Raw genomic sequence first — 17,863 nt, 5'->3', positions numbered from 1 at the left:
ACATACTGATCACTTATCCAACACTTTGGTTCCAGAGTTCTAGGCACTGAAGTACTGAAAGTAGTGGGAGATGAATAACTTATGGAGAGCCCTGGAAATCTATCAGAATAACGATAAATTGCTGAGATGTTACTTCCCCAGACTGTGCTTGGACCAGGGATGAGTTAGCCTCCCAAAGTTTTAATTTAAAGCTGTACACGCATTGCATGCATAAGCAGTATCAGAGAATTTTACAGGCTCTCTGACTTGGCTGCTTCTCCCATTTTAGTAGTTTATAGACTGTTCCTAGGAGAGCAAAGTGACAGGAGTGTTTGTAGAGACAAGAGGTATTTAATATGGATAGAAGAACCTGTGACRTTTGTATGGAGTAAGGTTCTTATACTCAGGTGAGCAAGCTTACCTTTTTGGGTACTTGTTAGGGACCTTTCAAGCACAAGCCTTTATAGGGCCACTCACGTGCACAGCCACAGACAAATACGCGTCCGTGCAGATGCCCGTAATATCCCGTTTGGATGGCTGTGCTTGATGAAATGAGCATACCGTGCCCGCTCAGCACGCTGGTCGAGAGTGTCAGCACCTCTTGCTGTTCTCGGCACATGGTGCCTGGCTCCCTTGCGGAGAGCAGCCTCCGCTATGGCTGCCTTTCCTCAGCTCCTCTTAATTTTTCCTCTTTTTCTCCATTTCCCTTTCATCTTAGTGGGATGACGAGTGGAAGGTTTCTGTTTTGAGCAGCAGAACATTGTATTTCATTAGCTGCGTTACACACTTGGTTTAGTTTCCAATTAGCCTGGGATGCTAGAAAAATCAGATTACTTTGACCATTTGGCGTTCTAGATCTGCCTAGCTCCCCTCCTGCCCCCCTAGCTTTTCCGTGTGGGTTGATAGACAGACACTCAGATTTTTACCTACCCCCTTTCCTCCTTGTTGATGTATTTTTATGCCATTTGCTGTGAGGTAAAGGTTTGAGCTGCCAGAAGGAATAACTGGCAAATCAGCATTCCTACCTCTGCAACTTTCCGTGGGATTCGATCTGCTCTCTGGCTGCAGAGGATTTGTCTGTAGATGGATTTAAAAATGTTTTTTTTTTTTTTTGGGGGGGGTGTGTGGTTTTTTGGTTGTTTTGTTAAATTTGTAATACAGTTTACTATATTTTTTTAAGAGATTGTGAGGTTTAATTACCCAGATCCTAGTGACACTTCTGAGAATYTTGAGTTTTGGGGGAAGTTCCAGTCAAAGCAGGTTTATTGTCATTCAACTCAACTGGGCTCCAGAGCAATGGTGCTGTGACTGCATTTGAGTAATGTTGAAACGTACCCAGAGTGAACTGATTTAAATCAGCAAGCCAGGGAGCTCTGGTGATTATTATTATTTGTTAATCTTCAATCTGTTCTACGTTTGTACTTTCCAGTTATTTTTTTAGGCTGACTYTCACTGGTTGGCATGTATTGACTTGCAGTTAAGAATACTATCTTTAAGCTAAGTGAGGTGTTTTACCATGCATAGTTCCCTATATACACATCTTTATTAAGTGATTATGTAATACACAGTATATTCCTTAATTACTTCTTTTTACTTTTTTCTTTTTTTTTAAGAGAATGGTGATTTACTCATCGTTTACTTCATTAATCTTTGTCTCAGATTTGTGTCATGATGCATTTGGATATAAATGTGGAATTACTTTGCAAAATTAAGGTTGTCTTTTAAAGCTGATTCTGTTCATTAATTCTTTTCACTCACAGATAGAGGCTAGTGGGTTGACCTGTTTCTCATTATTTTTGAGAACTTGCTGGAGGTTAGTTCCTTGTCCTTTTTTGTCTCCTCTTCCAATCTGTGAATTAAGTCATCCAGCTTTCAGTTGGTTTCTCATCAAACTGAACTTGTTATATATTTTGAAAAGCAGAAAGTACATTCAGTCTGCAAAAGAAACTCTTAGATGTAGGATTTCATTTTTTTNTTTCCCTCAGCCAAGGTATGGCCCTAGCTGTGAAACTTCTAGTTCCCTGATCTGGCTTTTTAATTTTGTCCTATACCAGATGCTTTAGCTTTACTTCTAACATATTCCRCCAACAAATACATCATCATTGCTGTGTACTGTCAAGGTAAAGAGAAACTGCTGTGTAACTTGTTTTATCACTTTGTGCCTTTTACTTGCTGTTTAATGCAGCTAGACTTCATTAAGGAAGAAATACCAGCTGAGCTGAAGACTTGAGATTTATTCTTGAAGTCAGAGATTTTCTTTGTCCAAGTATTGCTGAAGCCAATGGATGTTAGTAACACGTTGCTACTTCTTATGGCATTATTTGTTTCTAAATATTGCTAATGGTATGTATGGGACTGCCACAGTATACCAATTGGTTTACCCTGTGATCTGATACTTGAGTTGGGGTTAACTGGGTTCTGAACAGATTTTTTTAAACCGATAACCCTTAGGATCCTGAAATGTGGACAGCCCTTCAGTCCTTGTTTGCATGTCACCTGAGCTATCATTTAATGAGARCTGTCAGCAAAACAGGAATATTTGTGTACTGGAGTGAAACTATGCAGTGGCTGCTTCATGTTATTCTATCTTCCTGTCTTGTAAGGAAGCCAGTGGCAGCGCCAATGAGGAGAGGTGAGCATGCATACTTGAACCAGTGTTTATGTTGGACTGATTCCTGAAATCTGTTTGCATTTCAACTGTGCTGCTGCGGCATGTAAAAAGCCTTGAAGATGCTAATTATTTTTGTTGGCATACCATAATATATCAATGTGTTCAATGTGAATCGCCAGCAAGTACTTTTTTTAAAATCRATGTCACTTAAACTTTGTTGAAGATAAGTCGCCATCCCCTTTTGCTTCATTTATCATCTTATCTCCGAGTTAACAGAAGCGCTGTTCCTCTAAGGTAGGAAGTGAGGACCGGCTGCATTTATGGACTTTGAGTCTACCGATCCCAGTCASTGTGGCAGAAGTGAGCTGCCGTCTCCTATAGGACCACCTCTTCCAGCCCTTTCTCTGAAATGCTCAAGGACACCGTAGCCCATATGCTGACCAATCTGTCTGCATCTTGCCATCTCATCCTTTTTTCTTATGAATGTTTTTAATGAGTATCTACCATACACTTGATTTAGTGGGTTGTGCTTTGGTGTCCCCTGCTCAGCTTTGCCTTGSATGATTGTGCCTGTGTTGCCTTGCTGGTTCCTGAAAAGAGCCTGCAGAAGTAAGACTCACTCAAAGTCAGGTTTCTGGGTTGGAGCTGCTGCGTATTGCGGTAACAACACATCTGTGCGTCCTCCTCTTGTGGCAAATGCAAAAAGTAATAGATTTGACTTAAACTGCAAGGAAAGATTGAAGCGCGACTGCTTTAACTCGTACTTGCCCCCGGGCTTGGAGTACCCACATGGCCTAATTACTACAACTAGGGTAGTGCCTGGCAGCTTGAGTTCATTTGCCAGAATTCCTCCCTATTTTTTCTTAGTGCAGTTATCAGGTCACTCTCTGTGATGCTTTGACTCTCACTTTTTTTCTTATTGCTTCAAAATGTTTTCCCCCAGACTTCTTTTCAMTAAGTACCTTTTCATAATGGCTTCAGACTTCCAAGTTGCTTTTATGGCTTGTCTTTGCTTCCAAATTTCCCAAGTTTAATGAAATTAAAACTGTCTTTTACTTCAATTTTATGCTGAGTGTCACATTAACCATTCTGGAATTAGGCAAATTAAGTAATGGAAAGAGTAAGCAGCAATGTTAATAAGTTACTCATTAAAGCAGTACAGGAAGACAGCAGTTCTGATTGCTAATGATTTCAGTGACAGAAGGCTCATTCAGCTAATGAAATTCATAAAATCTTGGATCAAAATCCTATCTCTGACCTCTAGGTGTGAAATGCAAAACAATCAACATTGCTCTGCTTGAACAGTGACTTTGGAATATATTGGCTTAATGACAAGTAGTGATGGGAACAATGCAGAAAATTTCTTGATCACACTGTTCTTGTTTACAGTGTACTGCATTGAAAACCTCTTTAGTCATCCAAAGAATCAGAAGATTTTAGATAAGGTATTTCTGTGCATTAATCTCACAGGAAATAATGTCAGAAWTCTTCATTTTAATAAGTTTGCACTGATAGTTTGAGTGGACATATGATGTAAGTCGTAAAATATATCATGAAAATGACTTTATTGAGTATATCAGTTTTGTATGTCAGACTTGAGCTTAACTTCCTGCTTTACTTAGTGTGTGTTTAAACCAGTGAAGGATTTTTGTGTCTATATTCTGCAAATCTTCTATTTATGTCTATGTATTCTGCAACATCTCTATTTTAAAAATCTTCACATGTCATCTGTTAAAATAGCTTTTGAATTTGAGCATGGAAGTAGGAATTAGAAATTTGTGTTGCACTCCCACTTCTCAGACTTGGACTCTTGACCTCCTCTCATCTTCCTGTCATCCATACTTAGATAAGGGAAGACCTTATATAGTCTTAAATACAGCAAGAATATTTTCTGTGACGAGCTGTGTTGCAGTGCTTGCTTTAAAAGGACTCTCCAAAGTACCTAGCAGACAAATGGATACTATGGAGACAACTTGTATTTGAGATACGGCTTGTTAAGGATTTATCAAGAGAAGCTGTTTTAGGGAGCTATATTTGCTTTCAATCTGGRTGACCTGGCAGGATCTCCATGGAGCTAAAGGCCTGGTGTCTGACATCCTTTGGTGCAAAGGAGACAGTTCTTGTGTCTTCAGTTGCATTGAGCCATGTGACGTGGGGTTGCCAGGGGGAATTGGGCAAGAGGCATCCATTCCTGAATAAATAGGGTAACTGGTGGTTTTGAGACCTTGACTATATCAGTCAGTTGAACATTTTGTGGAAGCTGGGGGGAGATGAGGCTTACTTGAAGCTAACCAGAGTGGAAGTCTGAAGCCTGCAGGAAGTAGGATATTCTGCTTGTTCCATGGGGGCATGCTCTGATGTCCTCTCCAGGTTCCTCATAGGCAATGACTCTGGGAAGTACTGCCTCTTCTAAGGTACTGGGCCCAGTCTCCAGCGCAGTCCAGAGGAGCATTTTGTCTTTGACAAAAATACTTTCRGGTTGGGATTTCTCTAGAGAAATGCTCTTCACACCCATGCTGGCTTTTGAATGTTTCCTAGGTTGTCAGCAGGCACCTCCAGTTGTGCTGCTATTCTTGCCCTTCTTCCCTGAGAGACTCTTCTTATTTCAGCAAAGAGTAAATAGCAAAATTACAGTCAAGCATTGGGCTGTCCAGGTTGTTTGTGCRGTTGTTCTGGGTCCCTGAAGGCCCTGATGACTGCCGTGGTTGCTGCTGCATAGCTGATAGTGAGTCAGGATCTCCATTTTTCCCTTCTGTAACCAKTGCTAAGCCCAGGTTAATGCCCACCATGCCACCAATGATGTGCTAATGAAGAATGCATCTGCTTGTCTTTTCTTCTCCCAGGTGGTAGCAAATGCTGTCGCTGCCTTATCTGAGATCAGTGAATCACATCCTAACAGCAACCTGCTGGATTTGAACCCTCAGAACATTAACAAGCTACTGACAGCCTTAAATGAATGCACAGAGTGGGGCCAGATCTTCATCCTGGACTGTCTGTCCAACTACAATCCCAAAGATGATCGTGAAGCTCAGAGGTATGTTTGTTCCTGCTGGTGGGTATGTTTTCTTACCTTTTCCCTTTTAAAAGGATAGGTTGTATGGGAGCTGGCACTACTGAGAAGAATCAGCCCAAGACCAAACCTATAACAACAGCTGACCCATCTAAAAGCCCTGTTTGGAGGATTTTGTGTTTTAAAGCAGAATTTTCAAATCTGGCTTTGCTATGTTGAGAGGCAATAAACCCTTACAGGTGTGGGGGTTCTTCACAGAAGCATTTTCCTTAATGCTTTAGGTAGGAGACTATAATATTTTTCCAACTAAAAGTTAATCTGTGATATCATAGAACAGARAATAAAGAAGGATTTTTTTTAAAATCACTCTAAAATCGCACTTTTACTTATACCTTGAGCTGCAATGATTAAAGCTGCATACARAGAGCTTATTATGTTTAAGTAACAAGGTGTTAATTTCTGCACTTTGGGTCTCCTCCTGATCTGTGTCCAAAATCACAGAGAGTCAGATTATGTCCCTAAGGGGACAAGGAACCAGCAAGGAAAATTGCTTGGAGCTGGGGAATTCTCAAGCTTGCTATAGTTCTTTTAAATAAAGGGGGAGAAGGACATGAAYCTACATGAAAGATTCTGGACAGGCCTCTCTTTTCAAAGGATTTCCTCAGTGAGTCTTTTTCTGAGACAGAACAGATAATCTGGTTCCYTTTTTTGGTTTGTTTTTAAGGGATGGGAGAAGAAGAGAGAGAAAGTCTGCTAGTAGTTTTGCTGATTTTTTTTTTTTTTAATTTCTCCCCCCACCATGACTTGTACCCTAAGATCTTGTGCCAGAAGGCAGCTATTAATGAGTGCTAGAAACCTACAGAGATCCCCCAGAGTGCCAGGCCTGTATTATCCTAGCTTTGTCAGAACAGGAYTGCTGGTTTGAACAACTCTGAACATGTCCCAGTTCCTCATATTTCATTCCTCTGAAGAGTGCTGTATAAGACAGGAGGGGCAGTAACTGCTCTTACTCGTTTGTATTGAGTTTGGCTCCTAGAGCCCTCATCGTACTTACCTTCCTTCAGAGAGGAGAATGAAAACATCTAGTTTTATGTAGTGTTACAGTAAGGCTGATGTCACTACCCCTGTGCATGGGTAAACTGAGGCATAGGAAGATGAAACCAGGTGACCTTGAGTGGTGGCAGCTGGGGGCTGTCCCCCCCGGACTAATTTTCAGATTCAGATGCTCTTCGTTTAGACATGCTGCTTCCCCTCCATGGTGGCTGAAAGCAAATCTTCTGGAGAAAGAAACTTTAGGGAGGAGGCACAGATGGGAATAAGACTGTTCTGGGTTAGCAATATGCAAGAGGGGGTGGGAAAAAACTTGACAGATGCTATAAGAAAGACCATATGAACCCAAACTTCCTTTCTGCCTGAGGTGGGTTGTCTAGGATGTGCCTGGTTATAGCATCCACCGAGGCAATGGTAAAGCTGAGACTTGGTGGATATATTTAGGTCGCTCTTTCCCTATCCCTTCAAAGTAACAGAAACCTTTTCTTCCAGAAGCAAATGGTTGAAATGGCAGCAACCCCGAAACAAGCTAGAAGCATCTATTGCCCCCAAATGATTATATGGGAGATAAAGTGTTTTTCTGGTAGTGGTTATGTTAAAACTGTGTTTGTAAGTGACAGATGAGATCACAGAAGTAGGAGAGAATACCGTGAGGGAAAGGCAGAAAAAGCTAATAACTGAAWGTCTGTTGGGACTGTAATGCTGAGAGCAGGGAGAGTTTCTGAGCTAAGTGTGACAGGAGGGAAAGTTGAAGCTGTGTGAGAAATCATTTTTGTTTACTTCCTGCTGTGTTCAGGAAAGCRGATTTTTTTTCTGTTCTTTATAAATAAAATTAAATCAAAGAAGTGCCTGAATTGCCTGAAAAAGCTGTCTTCAGCTCCTTCTCTCAATATGAACTGCATACAACTTCTTAAATACAGATAAGATCTGAAATATTTGATATTCTGAAATAAACGTGAAGCCTCTCATGCTCCTCTATCTCTAGTATTTGTGAACGGGTAACACCTCGACTGTCTCATGCCAACTCAGCGGTGGTGCTGTCAGCAGTGAAAGTCTTGATGAAGTTCCTGGAGCTTTTACCCAAGGACTCTGACTATTACARCATGCTGCTAAAGAAACTTGCCCCTCCACTGGTTACTCTGCTGTCTGGTGAGCCTGAAGTTCAGTATGTTGCTCTGAGGAACATCAACTTGATTGTGCAGAAAAGGTAAAGCCTCAAAGGTCTGTTGTTCCTGRCTATGCAATGGCATCCATTTATCTYATACTTTCAGATGTTTCCACATGCACAGAACTGCMTTTAATCCAGGTTCATAACACCCTAAGGGATGAATTAAGCAGTCTCGTGACACTGGTAGCCTGGATTAATTTTGTTTTTACATACAATTGCCTTTTCATACAATATTTCTTTAACTGCTTCTTTCTCTTCTCTGCCTTTTTTTAAGACAAGTAAGAAATGTGTTCCCACCACACCATAAATCGTATTGCAGGGAGGATGTAACTGTACAGTTCATGGTAATTTGTAGAAACATGAAGATGTCCCTTATGCTGTTATCTCTTTAATGTAGAAGAACTAGGATGATGACGTACTGGTGTATGGAGGGCTAGGTTGTGCTTCTTCTTCTCCAGTTTATTCCTATTTGCATGCTAAAATATTGTTTCYTCTTATTGGAGAGGGGTGATTACACTTTGAGCAGAGTTACTGCACATTAGCACAGGTGTCTACCAAGTGATGGAAGAAAATTGGTTTGTGGATGGGTTTTGCGCTGAGGTAAGGATGTTATTGTTTCACTGAAAACATGTCTGCAGTATTCTAGTGAGTGTTTCAGCAGCCCAAATAGAGGAGGTAGAGATGTAGGTAGTGTTAGAGAGACTTGAGATACACATTTTGTATTTAAAGAAAAAATCTTTTCTCCAGCCTTCTGACYTTCAAACTGTTGTTCTCATTGGTTTGCATATCCTGAACATGAAATCACATCATTCTGTTTCCCAGCAAAACTTTTGGGTAGTTTTCTAAACTAAAGATACTTCTAATTAGGATAGCAGACCATTCTTTTTGCTAGTCTTGGGTGAAGCAATATTCTGTATGTATTCTGCAGGCCTGAAATTCTGAAGCAGGAAATAAAGGTGTTCTTCGTGAAGTATAATGACCCCATCTATGTCAAATTGGAGAAATTGGACATCATGATCCGCCTGGCTTCTCAAGCAAACATTGCCCAGGTCAGTTAATCAAACTCTTAAGAGTACTGCATATGTTCTGATAATGGMAAACTCTCTCTGCTGGTCCTTAAAAGAGGATGTGTGCAATTACCTCTAGTCTTCTCCTGGCTACTAAGCAGCACTCTTCGTGGTATCATGCTCTTTGTAGTTACAAAGTGGGAAGTGCTGAAGTTTGCATTTTAAATGTCAATAGTATGCTAACTTTAAATGCTAATAGTACGATATGTCTTTCATTGTGACTGTTAGGTAGATCTTSTTTTACAGATTATAATTCTGGGAGGAGAGCTGATGTCTCCTGTCACATGAGTCACTGCTAGGGTTGAGGTTAGAATGAGAGGCTTGTTTCAAGTGTGAGACGTGTACCTGTAACAGGCATTGAGGAAGGTCAAACATTACTGAGGTTGTGAATTTCAAGTGTGTTAAACTCTTAAATCCTCACACAGGCGCTCTTCAGACCTAAAATAACCTTGATTTTCCTTAACTTGCTTCCAAAGTGGAAACTGYACAAAGCTAAGGGTAAATTGAATTGAGACTGCTTTAAATCCAAAGGGAGTCTATAATGTAGCTTAATCTAGATTCCTTTAAGAGGGTAAGTGTTCCTGAATGGCACCCTGACCACAAGGCCTAAAACTAGTGCAGAATGATTAATGCCTCTGATTAMTGCTATTACTGTCCTATCCTAATTGTCATAGAGCAGCTTCATCTAATGTGACGCTTTTAAGCCATTCTCTTCAGGGCTAGTGCATAACTTTATTTAAACATAACACAGCAATACATCCCTCTTTTGTTCTGAAKACATGGAATATGCTTTTTAAAAAATTAGTTGCCAAGAGAATGTATTCAGAATTATCTATTTACTCTTGGCAGGCTCCACACCATTTTTAATGTCCTGTGTTTAGATAATGCAGGTTGTTTGGGTGAAAGGCAGTAGTGTCTGGAGGACTGAGTTCGGGACTGGGATTTTTAGGTAATGAATCTCTGCCTGGTTCTGAAGAGGCATTCCTAAAACAGACCAATCTTCCTTAGAAAAAACCCTAAAATTGAGACCCACTGAGACCAGGCTTCTATGCCATCTTTCACTGTGTAACTTGTGACCCTTTCTGTCCATGTCTGTTCCAGCCTAGGGCAGCCAACAAGTTGTATCCAAGGTGCTGAGACTCGGGTGGTATTTGAAAAGCGTAAGCTACTCAGCTAGGGTGCTCTGGGTACTGTGCACATGTWTCATGCAAGGAAATAATAAAACTTCAAAACACAGATGTCCTGTCTACTCCTTGTGGATTTATTTGTTTGCAGCCTGGCCCTTCAAGGCCTCTTTATCTCACCATTGTTCTGAGCAATTGACACCGACTGCAGATGTTTCAAACAACTGTCTCTCCTTTTGCTGCTCCCTCCTTCTTTGCAATCCGTCCATGACATCTCAGCGAAACCCCTGACGTCATAGTGTGACGTGAGAAGGTGAAACAAATGAGACTTTGAGGCAATATAAATTACTTGGGATCTTCTTCTAAAATCACTTTTTCTAAGCCAAGTGATTTATTTAAGATGAAATAGCTTTTTAGTTAGTGGTCTTTAAAATCCCAACAGCTCGTCGTTTAAGCCCTTGTTCGACTCTCTTTATAAAAAAAAAAAATCTCAGACAAAAAGATGAAGATTTTTTTCCTTTTAAGAATAAACTTTATGCTATTAATCTCTGTATAGGTATTACAAGGTGTCCTCAAATCTCCTCCTCCTCTTTTTGGATCACGTAGGGACCTGCTGGCAACAGTCTTCCTAATGCACCCCAGGACACTATTGGCCTTCCTGGCCACAAAGGCACATTGCTGGCTCATGTGCTCATCTCAGCATAGAAGAGGAGAGGCCAGAAAGTTGTTGCTTAGAGTTTTGCTTACAGTGAATGCAGAACTATAGGTACAATAAAATGTACATAATGTGTTTGTACGTGCCRGAAGGGGTAGTAATGTTTGTTTGATGGGGCTGGTTTCACCTCCAGCTGTTGGCCTGGGGAACTTGAGAATCCTCTACCTCTAGCCAACTTTTGGCTTCAACCAGGCTGAAACAAATCCTACTACCTAATTCAAACCCTTCTCCAGGCAGCAGTGGTTTTCAGAGACAGAGACTGTAGAGTTTGACTGTACTAACTTCGTTTATGGATAACTGTGGAAGAACACATCCTGCTTATGTTCTGCTGTCCAAATAGCATGGCTAGCTAAACTGGGATGTTCTACTCTATCATTTCTGTGACCACAGAACTCATGTTGGTATATTTTTCTCTGCAGGTCCTGGCAGAACTCAAGGAATATGCTACTGAGGTGGATGTTGACTTTGTGCGCAAGGCTGTCCGAGCAATTGGGCGCTGTGCCATCAAGGTTGAGGCAAGTACCCAAAACTTGAGCGGTTTTCTATGCTTCTCGGGCTCCAGAGACAATGTTGGCCTCCTCCTYCTCATCCCTGCATGGTACACAAGGTTTCCCTGTTCTTGTGTTAGACATCAAGTGCCGTGGATACGTTAGGATTGGGCCAAAGGCCCAACTGAACAGTAGAACTCATGAGCTCCAGTTGAGTACATCATAGGTGCTTCTTTCAGATCTCAGCTTGCAGACAGAGCAAGGTAGCAAAAGCATCTTTGATGAGATTTTTACTGGACTGGCTTCTGTGGAACAATGACTGTTTGTCCTTGAGGGCCTTCTTTAGTAGCTGTAGACCTTTTGAAGGGGGAAGGAAAGAAAGATTGTGCAGAGGAACTCAGTATTATGAAATGTTTTGTGCCTCCAGCATCAGCTGAGTAGAACACCTGTATAGAATTGCAGAGGTTTTTGGTGCTTTAGAACAACTTGTGCAGTCAGAGTGATTGTATCTCTGCTTGTCTAGTTTTAGGGGGGTCTGTATGACTTGTGGCTTTGTTTAGAGTGTGTTCTCTTTAGCCAGGCTACTTAGGCAGATAAGATTCCAAGAACCTTTGTAGCTATCCAGAACAATAGTTTGGAATGTCCTCTGTCAGTTGAAGAGCCACCAAAATACTTGTAAGAGAATATTTAAATGGTATCCCTGTTAATTTCCCATAAATTAGTCTGATGTGCCTGACAGGAGCTCATTAAACTTTTGAAGAGAGAAGGTATGTATGCTGTGGTCACGGTACTTGTCAATAAACTGATAAATGAGTGTGAAATGCCATGTAAGTGGTCTAATTTCAGTTGAGCTCATTTAGCTCTTGCTAAAGTGTACTCCCGTGAGCTTTAACTGACAGCAGATTTAAATAAAACTTAATCATGCCTGGCTGAGTATAGTGTCAGTGCACAAGTTGCCCTTGTTTCAGCTAAACCAGTGTATGCATGCCTAAGGAGGACACCAATTTCTGTCTTCTTGAAAGAATCAGTCTCCTTTTCCCATACAGCCTGCTGATCTGGTCCCTCCTTTGACTTATTGCTGCAAAGGGCTTTCTTTTAAATGAGGCCGACCGAGGGGGTGGTCACTGCCTCTATTTCCTGCCTGCAATCCCCAAAAAACTCAGTATAATGAAACAAGAAAAAGTACTCCCTCTGTTAGACGACAAGCTGTCTCGATAGAGCTGCAGGAGTGACAGCAGAAAAGGCTCTTAAGCGTGAAAGAGGGCTACTGGGAACTTAAGAAGCTGGTAGCAGCACCTTTTATGGGAGTGCTGATGTGTTGGGAAGAGGAAGTGTGTTGGTCCTGTGTGATTTCAGATGAAAGATGATTCCTGATCCTGCAGTATCAAGATGTTTTGGAAAATCACACCTTTTCTTACACTCACTCCCAGCACTTTCCTCCTCACTCTGATGCCATGACAGAGTTGCATTCAGTCTGCGAAACACTAACAATAATGTCACAATACCTTAACTTTTTTTTTAAACAACACTCCTTTGAAGACATTGCTGCTAAATATGGCTCTTRTCAAAGAGCAAACAGATCTAATCTTTAAAAGAGGGCAAGTAGAGAACAACTCACTAWACTGTCATTATTCCTAGGTTAATCCCTGTCCCCAGTGCATCTGTGTTTACTAGAGGCTGTTTGCACTGTGAGTTATGACTAACGGAAGAATTTCAGCATTGTTGCAGCCCTTAATGTCCAATTTCCCAAGGCTTAGAAATCTGCATTTTGACACTGGGCGCAACTAGCAGGAGCTTTTGATGAATGACCATTCGCAGGGAACCTACTTTTTAATCTAATTGTCTCTCTTAGAAGAGCAAGCTAGTAAAATTTGTATCTGCTGTGACTTGAGCTTTAGCGCAAGTGTGACATTACCTGCACTGCATAACAAAGCATAGGGCAAACAASAGAGTAGTGCTAGTTTTGGAAGTGTAAGCAATGCACTTGTTGAACAGCAAGGTTGATGGATTTTGCCCAGGCTTAAGTCTAGTCATACTAGTTTGGGGGATGTCAGAAGAGCATCATTTCATACAGACAGGCTTGTTAAGGTAGAGTTAGCTTGGGGATGTCTACACTGAGGTGATCTGGCCAAACCTGACAGTATGAGGTTAAAGTATCTGTGAGTTGTAGGTTGGTTTGCTTTGCTGACAGCATTAGGTGAAGATGACATCTGATGCTTTGATTGTAAGGAAAAGTTTTGCTCATTTTTTTTTCTCATTTTTTCATGGATTTTGCTCATTTTGCTCATTTGCAAAGTCATTTTGCCCTTTAGGCTTCTGAGGAAGAATACATGAAGAGGACACAGTAAGTAATGATTCCTRTAAAGCAAAGAAGAAGCGACAGGGACTATAGTAGAGGGGGATTTGTCTAAGTTCCAGGGGATTCTGCTAGCAGCCTAGCTCTCAGAAATCTTTGAGGGTTATGACTGAGAGTGTGAGATGTGATTACTTCAGTGATCTTGCAGACTTTCCTTTGGTTAGTAGAGAACAACAAAGCAGGTTTGGCATTGGTTGGTTGCCCTTCCTCACTCCAATTTGAGAGCTCCTCTGACTGGAGTACTCTTTCATATCAGCTTGCAAAGCACTGTAGTTCCCAGGGATGTCCACCTACAAATAGTGATGCATTTACATGGGATGAGATGAGCTGAGATGTGCTTTGTTCCACACACTTGAGGACTGCTTTACTGTGCATGTGGCAGCTTGCTTTCCAAGGGACTTTTGAGCTAAAAATCAATACTGCATGTTTCAAAGCAAATGTTGTGCTCTTCCTGGAAAATCAGGTTTCRAAGACTCTAAAGAGGAGAAAATGTGAACTTTAATTTTCTTTTCCTTGAGTTTCTCAGCTCTTGAAGCTTTGCTAGTTGTATTTGGCACCACTGTACTGCTTGAGTTGCAAGCAGTGGATGATACTATAGATTTCTGTAGAGTTGAGTTAGTTTAAGAAGGATTTAGCTTAACACCTGGCTTTTAGTCCCATTTTGCAAAGACAGAGCAAATGCAGGTTTAAAAGGGGTCTTCTCTTTTGCCTGATTCCCATGCTAGCATTTCCACCATTTGGTGTGCTTGTAGGCTGCATTGGTGGGGTACCACTGCTATGGTCACATGGACAAAAAGTCACAAAGAGGTTTTTAGTGTCTGATTGTCCCAAATTCAGATCTAGAAGTCTTGAGGTTTGTCCTTGAGATTTTACCCATTCTCAAAAAAAAAAAAAGATTTCTGTGATTATTTAAATGCCATTTCATTCCTCCTCCTCTATTCAGCCTTCAAGTTCTCCAGAAATGGAGATTATTAGCTCACTTGAGTTGAAAAATCCACCTACGTTGCTATTGTTTGTATCCTACAAGGTTTGTCTTGATACTGAATGCTTTATGAATGTTCTGGTGGTGATTGCCTAGGCAGTGTCATGAGCAGTCTGCTTCTCACATTAATCACCAGCTGTGTAATGAAGCTTCATATGTATTCTGTTAATAGCCAAATCACTATCCTTATTCCAAGCTCTCCAGTGTTGGAGTTTGCTCTTCTGATGTCCTGCCTCACTGTGTTGTTTGGGAATTGACCTCCCTGAATTRTCTGCCTTTAATTCCAGTTCTGGTTCGTAGAGTGTTCCAGTGCCTAGTTGTTGTTATCTTACAGTGCCTGTGGCTGGGAATTTTGAGTTATTTAATGTGAAAGCTGCATTAGCAACAGCCAGATTTTTATTTATAGCTGTATCTTCACACATTGGTAGTGACCTCACCCCAAAGATACTAAATCTGCTGCTGTTCTTGCAACATGATTGGTAGCATGCCTTCCTTCCACCTTCCTCTTACTTCCCCAGACACCTTGCAGCAGTCCTTGTCAAAATGCTCCCACCTTTGGTTGCCATGGCTTGGGCGAGTCCAAGAGAGCTCATTCAGTGACCTATTTTAACTRCTAGTCAGCAAGAAGGTAGTATTAGTAGTAATGTGGGCAGTGTCCTTAATGTCTTTTGTGTAATGATCCAAACACCTACTGGCACAGTTGCTTCAATCATTTCACTTATTGTAGGAGCTGGAGTCAACGGGTATCTCTGTTTTGTAGCATCATAAATTCCCTAGTACACAAGCACTGGTCACCATACGGGGTATTCTGGACGCATCTACCAAGTTGGTAGCTGTTGTGCTTTTATTTCCCCCATCTAGTGCCTCCTTGATAAGCATCCCTGATGCCTCAGTGTGTGTGCTGTGGGCTGGTAGGGGGGTTTTCTTAAACTTATTTTAATTGTGGTGTTCTGCTCTTCTTCTCTCTAGCAATCTGCAGAGCGCTGTGTGAGCACACTGCTAGATCTCATCCAGACCAAGGTCAACTATGTGGTCCAGGAGGCCATTGTAGTCATCAGGGACATCTTTCGCAAGTACCCCAACAAGTACGTGAAAGTCCTACAAGGCTTTTGGAAGCCCTAGTCGGCTAGCGTGAGAATAGAGCAATGCAAAACTCGCTCAGTATAGCGTTCTGGGGCACTGAAGTGAAGGTGACCATCTTTTTGAAAAGCAGTGATCTTTTTGATCCTAGTACTATAGGAGTCAGATATCAGCTCTGGACAGGATGTATGCATGACACAGATTTAGTTTGAATTGAAAATCTCTCCCTCCACTTTGATGCTGAGTATAAGCCTTCATCAAAAACTACGGAGTTCCTATAGGAAATGTCAGAAAGGAAATTTGATCAAGTTCACAGCATCACCCTTCTGGTTTTACATGTCTCCTCTAGAAGGCTTATACACAATTTCCTGAAAGGATGTTCATGACTTTCACAGTCTGAGATCCTAGCTAGATAGTTCTGAACAAAATGCTGCTGGCTTTCTTAATATTGAGTGTTCTGTCTGGCTTCAGCAGTACTCAACTTCTTTTAAGCGCTTTTTGCAACAACGATTTGTCTCTTTAGCTACCGAATAACACAGCAGTGTCTCTCAGCAGAGGCTTCATGAACATCTAAAAAGTAGTGTTGGACATCTGCAGGCGCCTCTGGCAATTTCTGCTGCCCATTGCAAGATAATTGACTGCTTGTAATAGGGATGCTCATGCGTGGGGATGAGGAGAAACTAAATAATTAGTGTGGGATGTCTGTTTTATAGCAAAGCCTTGGGGAAAGATAATATCCAGTTTAGACCTACCAGTCTGGAAGAGATGCTAGTGAAACTGCAAAATCTGATACAGTCTCATTGGGAGCTGTATTGAATGATTGGATCAAATGTTTCTTTCACCAAAAAGAAAGAAAGGCAACTTTACATCTTGAATTCCTCATCGGGTGCTCTTAGTGATTAAAGAAAACGTCAGAGCTCTTAAGCTTGTGAAATCTTAGCATCCAGCATGGAAAAGGAAAATGCATAAGAATTATCTTGTGTAGTTGAGGGAAGTACTGCTTGCTGCATGTTGCATAGAAATACGAGACATTATAATTCAGTGCAGGATTCTCTGCAGAATGATGTAGGCTAAGWTGGAGTAACACAAGTTGAATTCACCCCAGTAATCTGTCTGTGCTCTGATAAATCAGGTATGAAAGCATCATTGCTACTTTGTGCGAGAACCTAGATTCCCTGGATGAACCGGATGCCAGAGCTGCCATGATCTGGATAGTGGGTGAATATGCAGAAAGAATTGATAATGCTGATGAGCTGTTAGAGAGCTTTTTGGAGGGCTTCCATGATGAAAGTACCCAGGTAAAATTGTGTTTTCCATTTTATCTGTATGTGTGGCATGCATTGTATGTATGGAAATGACTGTAAATATTACTGCAGTTGTCAGAAGATACCTCCCAATGAAAATTTCAGTATTTGGCTAAAGTAAAACTTACGGGAATCTATAGACATTCTCTGTGGTCTGCCTATGTCTCCCAAACTTTTCTTTCTGGAGGATTAGACCGAGCAGGAGGGACTCCATGTTTTCTGTACTTTGCAGGGAAAMTTACCATGTTGGGGACTAGAACATACAGAAGAGTAGTGCTGAGATGCATAAAAACTTTATGTAAATCTCAGCATGGTGATTAGGGACATGTTTGCAAAATTATTTGCAACAGGCAAGAGGGAGTTTCTCTGTGCTGGATTTTACTGGTAACAAAAAGTGTAATGCTGTTACAAATCATGGACTCCATATCAATAAAGGATGATTAGACCTGAGACACATCCTTGTAATCTCTCTACTGTGTTCCTTTTTCTTAGGTGCAGCTCACACTGCTGACTGCTATAGTGAAGCTGTTCTTAAAAAAGCCTTCTGAGACGCAGGAGCTGGTTCAGCAGGTCCTCAGCCTGGCCACACAGGTAAGCCGAGACACCCAATGAACTAGAGCACTCTAGATGCTGTGCTAGGCACCTGCAAACTTGTGTGTCCCATCTGCCAAGCCAGTCAACTGTGTGCAGTTGATGGGATTCAGGCCTGTTCTTTCTCCCAGAGAGGATGGATTTGTCTCTAAGAGCTGCTCTGTACCTGTTACCATGCCATCTGGCATCTGYACTCTCCTCCTTTGCTCTTGCCTCTTCCTAATTCCCCCCCTATTCCTCCTCAAATTAAATATTAGAAACAGAATAAGAGTTCTGTAGAAACAGAAATGCTTTCTCCTTTACGGTGGCTTGCAATTAAAACAACTGGGGCTATGACC

General features: G+C 41.4%; 1 protein-coding gene across 4 annotated transcripts in view; it reads left to right on the top strand.

Moving 5' to 3' along the window:
- AP2B1 (adaptor related protein complex 2 subunit beta 1) overlaps positions 1-17,863 on the top strand; it is an 82,844-nt gene that overhangs the window by 19,145 nt on the left and 45,836 nt on the right. For all 4 annotated transcript variants that reach the window (XM_085315525.1, XM_085315535.1, XM_085315507.1 and 1 more), the window contains exons 6-12: positions 5,434-5,624; positions 7,636-7,857; positions 8,747-8,867; positions 11,144-11,239; positions 15,520-15,635; positions 16,763-16,928; positions 17,427-17,525. In XM_085315525.1, coding sequence (XP_085171651.1) covers positions 5,434-5,624; positions 7,636-7,857; positions 8,747-8,867; positions 11,144-11,239; positions 15,520-15,635; positions 16,763-16,928; positions 17,427-17,525 — 1,011 coding nt within the window. The remainder of the gene's footprint in view (positions 1-5,433; positions 5,625-7,635; positions 7,858-8,746; positions 8,868-11,143; positions 11,240-15,519; positions 15,636-16,762; positions 16,929-17,426; positions 17,526-17,863) is intronic.

This window comes from Rhea americana, unplaced genomic scaffold (assembly GCF_003343005.1).
Source record: "Rhea americana isolate MKP2758 unplaced genomic scaffold, rheAme1 scaffold_111, whole genome shotgun sequence".
Classification (NCBI taxonomy): Eukaryota; Metazoa; Chordata; class Aves; order Rheiformes; family Rheidae; genus Rhea; species Rhea americana.
Note: the sequence above shows the minus strand (reverse complement) of the source record. Positions and strands in the feature narration are given on the sequence as shown.